Source organism: Larimichthys crocea, chromosome III (genome assembly GCF_000972845.2).
Source record: "Larimichthys crocea isolate SSNF chromosome III, L_crocea_2.0, whole genome shotgun sequence".
Lineage (NCBI taxonomy): Eukaryota > Metazoa > Chordata > Actinopteri > Sciaenidae > Larimichthys > Larimichthys crocea.
This window is the reverse complement of record NC_040013.1, coordinates 29,663,023-29,672,913: the sequence shown is the minus strand read 5'-3', so window position 1 is coordinate 29,672,913 and position 9,891 is coordinate 29,663,023. Positions and strand designations below refer to the sequence as shown.

General features: G+C 38.9%; 1 protein-coding gene across 1 annotated transcript in view; it reads right to left on the bottom strand.

Annotated features, from left to right (window-relative positions):
- The window catches only part of vps13a (vacuolar protein sorting 13 homolog A), a 42,815-nt gene that overhangs the window by 11,130 nt on the left and 21,794 nt on the right, over nt 1-9,891 (bottom strand). Inside the window, exons 55-56 of the mRNA XM_019276018.2 lie at nt 8,434-8,566; nt 7,773-7,830 (exon numbers count right to left, since the gene is read on the bottom strand). Of these exons, the coding sequence (XP_019131563.2) occupies nt 7,773-7,830; nt 8,434-8,566 (191 nt within the window). The remainder of the gene's footprint in view (nt 1-7,772; nt 7,831-8,433; nt 8,567-9,891) is intronic.

Genomic DNA, 9,891 nt, shown 5'->3' with positions numbered 1-9,891 from the left:
GTCACCATTAGGGGCAAAATCTGATGAATAATTGAAATCGGTGCAATTTTTAAGGGGAAAAATAGATTTTTCGATGTGTACCTGGCCATCAATGGCGAAGGTCGGCGGGTTCTCTACAATCATTGGATCCTTTGAAACTCTTCAACAATCATTGCACTCACAGGTGTCAGCTGACCGAATGTGCCTTGTCGACAAAAAAAATATTTCGCCCCTGGAAAAGAAAAAGAACAATATTAGATCTTTTTTTAATCTTTTGTGGAATCCAAGGATAACAAAATACATGTCAGCAAATGGAGAACGCTACTGGTGGTCAGTTAAACTGCAGACAAATGTTATCGGCAGGACGCTCAACAACGTCTGTTGGGATTCAGGGAAGTCGGCTTCGTTGACCTTGGCATGAGCAAATATCTGTACTTGGCAAAGCGTCCATTTCTCAATTTTCTGCAGGAAGACAGAAATAAAGTAAGTGAAGATTTAAACAAAACAAAACAGCAAGACTGAAAAAAAAAAAAAGCCTTTGTTTTTGTTCTGAAATGAACTAAAAATATGAATGAACCAGAATCAAATACAAACACACCTATAATAAATAATCTCTGAAGCAACGACAGTCTGACAATAAGCGAAATAGTACAAAAATCATAAATGTGAGTGGTGAGGAGTGAAAAGTGGGATTAACAAAGACCATTTTAAAAAATAAACAACATAATTTAATGCAGAACACAGTGCCAGTTGGATGACAAACCATGATTTAAAAGAATAATTTGACAATTGAATGAGACAAGGAAAACATAGAAGAGAGAGCCTTGTAGATGAATATGAAAAGAAAAGAGTAACTGAATAAAGGGAGTGGATGAGTACGAACACAAATGAAGAGATTAACACATAAGTCAATAAACAAACTAAAAACATACATATAAAAACACTTTCTTAACTATTACTCAAATCCCTTCTTTTCTTTCTTGTGTTCCTCACAAAGGTGACCTCCAAAACTGAGAGAAAATCCTTCCAGCTCAGACTAACAGCAAAAAACACCAACACACAGCCGCTACATACAGCTGGTCCACTCGACTCGCTCTACGCTGTTTTTTCCTCTCCCTCTCATCCTAGCCCCTGAGGTCACTTGCCTCTTCACTCGTCACTGTTAGGCCATTCTCCTCTGTGGACATGCAAGCGAGGAATAGTCAAGCGTTCGAAAGCGAGGAAACCAAGGAAGTCTGTTTCTTACCCACAGAGACCTTACTGTACGTTATGATCCCAAACTCCCAAAGCGGGCTCACTATGGTGATGGTGGAAGTGACCGTCACACAAGGAGCTGTCACAATTGCGCCCAAAATGACGTTTGAATATTCGCTCAAAAAATACACCACCAAACACACATAGGTTCGAAACCACCATTTTGGAATATCTGAATTTGGCGTTTCATGGTTAAACAGGGACAAAACTAATACGAGACATAATACTAAACTTTGACACCCTAGTCAACAATCGTTCTGGAGTGTAAGTCACGGGAATAAATCTTAATCAATCTCTAACTCATCAGATCCTCAAAACGTTTTACAACACGAATCTTGCCTTTGCAAATCTAATCTATAAAAAATGCACCCACCTGTTTGTTAAAAGGTTGTTAAGAAGGACTTGCATGAATTTCCACCGTAAAGTAAAATTGACTAATATCAGATCTGGATATTGCATTCCATTAACACAAATATTTGAGAAGCTTTCTGTAGCCACTGCCTATGCCTGTGTGTAAAAAAAAATGTAAATGTTCTTTTAAAATGGACGAAGCTCTCAAACAAAAACAAAGTAATTTAAATTATCTCAGCTGTAAGAGCGCGGGGAGCTAGAAACAAAATGATTGACTTATTATCATTCATGTAAATTTTCAGATTTTCGATCTTTGTCTAAAAGACAGTTAGGCATTATTCTCATGTCAAGAGTTACTATTATTTTAATATTATACTTTATTTATAAATTCTATTTTTTGAAGCCTCTTCCCCAGCTCACAACAGGCACTACAAGAACCGAAAGTCTGGCATCAACTATGAATTTGTCTTTTTTTTCTTTCTTAATTAAAAACATTAAACTGTCCACTACAACTAAATTAACTGTACACCAAAACGTGGCCTAGTGCCTAAAGCTGGTGATACAGTGGTGGATAAAAGAATCAAATATCTCCGACTAGAACTGAACACCCTTCAAGGACAACAAATGAGGAAATGATCTATTGAAGCAAGATTTTAAGTAAGAAGTTATATAGTCCCTCTCTGTGGAGTTCAGGGTGGATTCACTGAAGCTGTAAACCACTTCACACTGGAGAGCCAACTGTGGTCACCTATCTGTAAATCCTATGGTGGAAATTCTACACATGACATTTTACTTAGGTATTAGACAAACAGTGACAGCTCTGACCTGATGGAACTCCGGTGAGCAGAACTTTCAGACAAACCCAATCCTCCCGCACGACAGCTAAAACATGCATCATAACGTCATCATTCTCCAGAGTCAAGTCAGTAGCCAATCAAACTGGCTTGTGCATAGATTAAATTTTCTCCATGCTGCATACTGCACTTTAATAAACAATCAGTGATTTATTTCTCTACTGTACAGTCTCTCAAAGACTAAATATGCAATAGTTCACTGTACTTGTATTTTTTTTTTAACATTTTACTGTTACATTTTATTTTACGTATTTTATTTAACATGTGGATAATATTGTTTAAAAATAGGATATTGCGTACTAGGTTATAGTGTTTTAAAGTTTTGTTTTCATGTCTGGCTATCTACTCACTATCTCACTTACGTTTGGGAGCTGTTGTAACAAAAACTATTTCCCTGCGGGGATTAATAAAGTATTTCTATTTCTGATTGCTTCTAAATCTGATCACAAAAAAGTGATCCACACTTCTAACTTAATAACCAGAAAACAAATAGGAAACCCATGACATCACTCATCACATCCCACTGGCCTGGATTATTTTACTAAACTTTGAGAACAACACTTTACATCCAGGACAACATCAAAGGCACTAAATTGAGTAATTGTATGGAGCAAAAACAAAAAAGAGTGAGGCACCAACAGCTCTGTGGCAGTACCGTAAAATAAACCGTTTTTCCTCTGAAGTATAAAACATCCATATGAACACCAAATTGTGACAGAAAATTTCTGCTTCTCAAATGTCTCTCTACTTTTGCTTATTTACGTTGGTTACAAGTGTGGATCTTTTTTACATTTACACAGAGAAAACAGGACGTCACAGAGGTGAATGAATCATTGAAAATTGAGCCGACATTGCTGTCTAAGGATCTTAAACAGGAAAGACTAATCCATTACTACAATTATGTAAAAAATCATTCAAATAAAGCAGACTGATGAGTAATTCATGCTCGTGTGCGTGAACATGAACGTGCAACATGAGCTCAGTGTATGGATGCACTCACTGGCTCTAAATATTTTTTCTGTTTGCTCAGGTTTGACTATGGCGAGTTTTTGATTTTTGTCCTACCTGGAGCATCTGACTGCCGAGCCCCTCCTCTCCTTATACGGTCGTATGACACCATCCTCGTGGATGAAGCGAGGAGGAGCAGAATTCGATATCTTGTGAAGTCTCTGCTGCCCTAAAAAGGAGATAACGACACACACACATGCATTTTGAGTAACATGTTGTTACTGGATTACAGCATACACACAAGACAGGTGTATAATATATTATATATACTGTACTGCTAATAGTCTAAAACTGCTTCTGCATGGCCCAATCAGCAGCTGCGATGTAATGATTTTTGTCTGAGCCATTTACTGTATCTGATATTTTCCAGATTACATGTACACAAAAATGAACGTACCTCTTGATCCCTTGGAAAGTACTACTGGCCCATGTGATAATGCCTCCTGTAGGTCTGGCCTACTGCACCAACCAGACCCTTCCCAACACCTTTAAAGAAGCCTGCTGACCCTCCTTCTGTGGCTCCTGCAGAATACACCATTGTTAAGTACTCACCACTTTAATATGTTTTTAACGACATATAAACATTATGTATATGGTAAAAAAAACAGCTACAAACATGCTGAATAAAAAGGGTTTGTATGAGGGTCCAGTTCAACATACCTTTAATAGTTTTGTAACATCCCTGTGATCCCACTGAAAACACAATCCCTGTAAGCAAAACACAACAATGTTACCAAGGAGCAACAGACAATCTACTTTAGGTAATTACACTTAAAAACATGTGGCAAAGTGTTGAGTGTGAGTACATACAGACCTAATCCTTTGCCGCCCCTGGTCAGTCCTTCTCTCAGCCGCCCTAGGTTGTTTGTTCATACCTCTCGTCTCTTCTGCTTGGTATCCTCGTCATGTGATGGCAGCAACGCCCTTTGCCAGGCGCCTGTGATTCTGGAGGGCCGCGCCTGCTAAACCCCCTGGAAGGCAAATACGAGTCTTTATAGTTACAACAGTTTACATTTTAATATGTCAAGACTTTGGTCACCACCCTTCAAAAGACATTGACAAACCACAGCAAAAGGAGGAATAAAGTTTTGCATATTCTATATACCACAGAGATATTATTAGGTTTCTCCTAAATGAATCAGACAGATATCATTTTTATGCTTACCTACAGCTCTCCAAACCAGAGCCTTCCACCCAAGAGCCATTCCTTCAACAACTTCCTCAGGTCCCTGGATAGCTCCCTGGAAAATCCCCCAAAGATAACATTTAAACATGAAGAAGACATAGAGACACTGTCTGCACTATTGTAAATGTTAACATAAAACTAATGTTTTAATTTTTATAGCGTTTATTATTCAAGATAGTGTATCATGTAAATGTTGACCATAAATACAGTGATGCATTGCTTTAACACACATCGTACTTGTATCACATTCCTACCTGGTAGGGCTCATAGAAAAAGGCTTCAACTCCCCTCCGACAGACCTCTGATCAGTCCAAAAGGATTCCAAGTACATCCAGGCCGAGCACCAGTACATACATTTGTTTAATAGCCTGAAATGTGGATAATAGTAAACTTCTTAATGCCTTGAGGGTATATAAATGAATGACACATGAAAAATACTCCACTAGTCCGGTTTCTGAGTTACTTTGGCTTCCTCATTGTGCGTGTATGTTACCTGCTTGGAATAATGTCTGATGACTTCCCACTGTAGCTGCTGGGTGGTACAAAACTGGAAGGTCAACTCAAAGAAGGCCAGCCTGAAATAAAAGCAAAATGAGATCATAAATGAATGTATGTCACTGTGTGATTTATTTCAATTTGGGCCTTCGCATGTGTCCTACTTGAAGACCAACGTCCTGCACATCAGTGATGTGGCTCCGATACTCTTCAGCAGCAGGTTGAGTGACTGGACGGGAATGAGTTCTGTTTCTCTCTTTGTTTTCAGGCCATCTTCTCGGTACTCAGAGAGAAACTCAGTGTGCAGCTCGCATACAAACAACAACAAAAAACATAAGCATCGCTGTTTCTAATTTTCCAGGTGTCTTGTGATTAGATTTTGAAGCTGTTTTATTCACACCTGTTTCAACAGTGTTTTACTTTTGTTTAAATCACCTGTGCTATCATTGCAGAGAAGATAAAGTTGGGGTTAATGATAGCATTACCTACATACACACTGTATACTGTACAAACCTTGATGGGGGAAATGTGGAAGTACTCATAGAGGCTGATCGGAGTAGTGTCAGCAGCAGAGACGTCGTTCAGTTCTGTCGCCATATACTCCAGGTCCTTTTCGAACAGTTCACCTAGAACAGGAAATAGATGTACAGACACAGAAACACAAACATCAGAAGGTTCTTGGTGAATCTTCATGTCAACAAACATTATATTAATGTGTAAATGTAAATCGCTTGAATCTGTGAGTATCTGACCTCCTGTTCTGAGGTCATGATGCTGGCATTCTCAGGTGTGAACAGGTCCAGGATGGCGTACAGAAGCCCAGATCGAGCTTCAGATCCATCTCTTGAATCAAAACCTTGAAGTACCTGAGGTAAGCAGAATCTCAATCAGCATTTTGGCACAAAATTGAAAAAAAAAAAAAAGAATGCCAACAAAATTTATGCCAGCATGTGGCTAACATGGACTGTAGGGGGAGAATAAGACTCAGAAACAAAGTAAAACTGAAGGAGGAAAAAAACAGAAAAACAGTTACTTGATGCGAGAGATATCAGAGTGCCCTGCTGTTCTGGTGCGATGCTGATATCAGTTAGAGGTTTAGGTTCTGTAGTAAGACACAAATAAAAATCATATATCGTCTGAAATATTGCAATAACAGCACCTAATGTTAAATTAAATATAGTCAACAGACCTGAGTCCATGGTGATAGATTTTGGCAGTTTTACAGGGTAAAAAACATAAGGGAAGATGGCTCCTGGTAGCTGATTCTGGATCTGTAGGAGAACCGATGCATACATAAGTCAGTGAAGAGATAAAAGGAACTGCATTAAAGAACAAAAGCTGAAGGCGGCAACTGGGTGATTTGTAGCGCTGTAATACACATGGACATGTTATTACCTCTAAAAGATAGATATTTTGCTTATATTTGACTTATTTTCACCTGAATGGGTGGATTTGGACCGGTATGCTCGCTGTCCGTTGTGAGACGCTGTACTCCACCTTCACCCCAGGCAGGAAGTGCCTCCTGAGAGGAGCTCACACGGCTGCAGCATCCGCATATCAGCACCATTGGGAGTGAAGGACACCTGGAAGACAATAACACAACTGAACAAAGAGGCCTACAACTAATGATTTGATTTTATTAACCACCTGCAGCTTTAAAGTTTTTTTTTTTTTGAGTATACAACCCGGACACAGCTTTTTTCATTTTTTTTTTTTAACTATTTTTTTCTATCTCTAACCTGGTAATTGTTTTCCAGGTCCACGATGGCGTTGTCTAGGGTCCAGATTCAGTGTATCTTTTGAAACTGCTCTCCAGCATCTCAGCTTCTTTAGTGCTCATTGTCTTCCACCGACTCTTCTTCTTAGGCTTTAATTCCCCACCACATCAGAGCTATGACAGAAAAGAGAAACAAGTGAGTGTAAGTCTTGACATGTTGGATTAACTAGGAGTGGCCAAACCTCATGCAAACCCACTATGCATCTTACCCCAGTATTATGTTTACACAACCACCTTTATAGATGCAACATTAAACACAGCCCCCTCTTCTTACACATTGTTACATTGGCAATGAGCCATGGTCATAACATGAACACGTGCCCTGCAGCTTGAGCCAGGCCAGGTTGTGTGCTTTTTTATTATATGAGTATGTATGTACACATGGGGTATGTTGCTGATTATCTACCTTGTGATCCCAATAAAGGAGACCTCCTGACTGCTGCTGTTGTTGACGAGAGACACGCCCACGTTCTTGTAGACACAGATGATTTCCTGTTCGGCCAGCTGAGCCTTCTCGCTCTCACAGAGCAGCTTGTAGATGCTTTGTTCCTCAGTGAACGCACGACTCGCTGGAGACCTTTGGATCAACAATAACCCAAACAATACTGATTTAACGGTAGTGTATATCCCCAGAGGAAGTCTTGTCATCCTTCTGAACTTGAGGGAGGTCAGAGTCAAGGATCGTTACAGCATTGTCATCATTATTAATTCATCAAGGATGAACACAAGTTCGACCTGAATCCTGTGATCATATGGCACATTGTTTTCTGTTTTGTAAACTGTATTTGCATGACAATAAACTGGCAATTGTGAATATTATTTTAAAATTATATGACAAGTAAAACTAGGCGGGTCAGGTGGACTTTACCTTCATAAAAGGAGATCACAAACAGTTTCCCCTCATTGTTCATGTCATCACGCCGGTCCTGAGACGCAAGAGCGACAAACACGCATACTGTTTAAGGAAACGTCACAATGTCTCTCTCATAACAACTGTGTTCAAATCTAAAAAAAAACAACAAACTGTGTTGAGAATTTATATCTTATATTCAAAAGAGTTTATTCATTCAAAAAGAGGAAAAAATAGTATAAAGACCAACTCTTCTTCACTGTAAGTACATCATCACCCCAAACTACATTGTTTGGCATTTAACCAGCAAAAGTATCCACTGTCACTATGATACTGGCCTCCCTAAAACAAGGTACAACTATTATTAAAGTGAGACTCAATATGTTGTTTTGTTTGGAACAAATAAACCAATAGAAGGTTGATATTGATCGCACACTTTAACAACACAAGTTAATTTATTTTAGGGTTTGATTCAAGAGCATCTTGTTTCATTTTTTAAGTTTAATACTTGAGCACGGTGAAGATCGGAGTGTGATGTCTCCAAGGTTTATGTGTAAGGTAACACATTTACTTTAATATGATAGATACATACAATGTAAAAAGAAGTTAAGGTGTCTGTTTAGTGAACTGGTAAAGTACCACATCATTCCTCAAAGACAAATAGATTGTGTCTCAGTACCTCTTCAGACTTCAGCTTCCCACTGTAAGCACCACACTTCCAGCAAAGCTGTCGGGACCCGGTGGGTTCAGTCCATGTGTAGTGCACAGCTTTTCCAGCTTCAAGCTCCTCCTGCTCTGCCTCCTTCTGAGAGCTGCACACACACGAAACCCACCACCACACACACACACCACAGTATATATCAGTAACATTACCTTATAACTGCTAAAAATCAAGAAATCATATTCCACTGATTTAAGATGACAGGAAGCAAATAATGACAGACAACGTTACGTGTAACAGTAAAGCAGAGGACAATATAACAGAGCCCAGCCCCAGAATCTACCGCCATGACAAACCAATCCAAAGTACCTGTCCAACAGAAGACACAAACAATTCCCATAAACAGCAGATAAGAAACAGTATGACGGCCAGACACCGAAAAGTCCCCAATCCTCCCTTGGAGGGCTTAAATATGCATGTTCACTCTGATACTGCTCTTGTTCAGATGAGACAGAGCAGACACAAGGAAATAAAGAAGCCATAATTTACAGAAACAAGCTACACAGACTACAGGAGAAGCAGGAGGTGTGATTCCAGTGGCAGAATCCCATCCAGTCAGCAGCATTCAAAACTAGTATTTCTACAAGCCGATTTAACGCTTGATAATAGAACAAAGGAAACATAGTATTAAATGCATAAATGGGTTAAGAGTCTAACCTGCTCCTTTTACTCTACTCCAATGGTCTTTAAAGCCTCTGGAAATGTGGCTTTAATAGTAAAAGTGCACATGATATCAAAGTGGAGGTCCAAAAAATCTGAGTGAAAATAATATTCTATTTATAAAAAAAAAAAAAACTAGTTTTATATAAAGCATCATTAGCTTTCTCCAGACTGTGTAGGAGTGGCAGTTCAGTTTTTGACATCTCTCCCTGTGAATCCTGGCGCATGGAAGCTAAGAAATATACTGCTGTAGACAGAGGAGCAGAAAAAATGTATTATGTATGAAGCAAATGGTCCTTTCCAAAACTCCAACAGGGAATGGAAGCAGATTCCTTTTCCAAAAACTAATTTTACTAGATTATTTTCAAATCTCACTTTGTGAACTGAGGATTTATATCAGTCCACGAGTTTGCTGTTTGTTGGAGCAGCAGAAAGACTAAGCGAGATGTTTTCTGTGAGTTTTATTTTGTTTCTGTGGCTCTTGAATGAAGTGTGTTTTAAGATGAGTTTAACAAGGCAAACTGTTATGAGTTTATTTATTACACCATAAGCAGAGAAGTCGGTTTCTTTCGGCTCTGGCTGCTTTGAGGCAGATTGAGTGAGAGAGCAGAGAGCTTTTGTTTTGTGGATTTTTTTAGGATTGGTTCCCAGAATTAATTGTGTAATAAATGTCAGAGCATAACTGCGTCCAATTCAAAGGACTATAAATGACAATATTTCAAATCTGGATTGAAACTAATTCCTCATCCTTTTTAG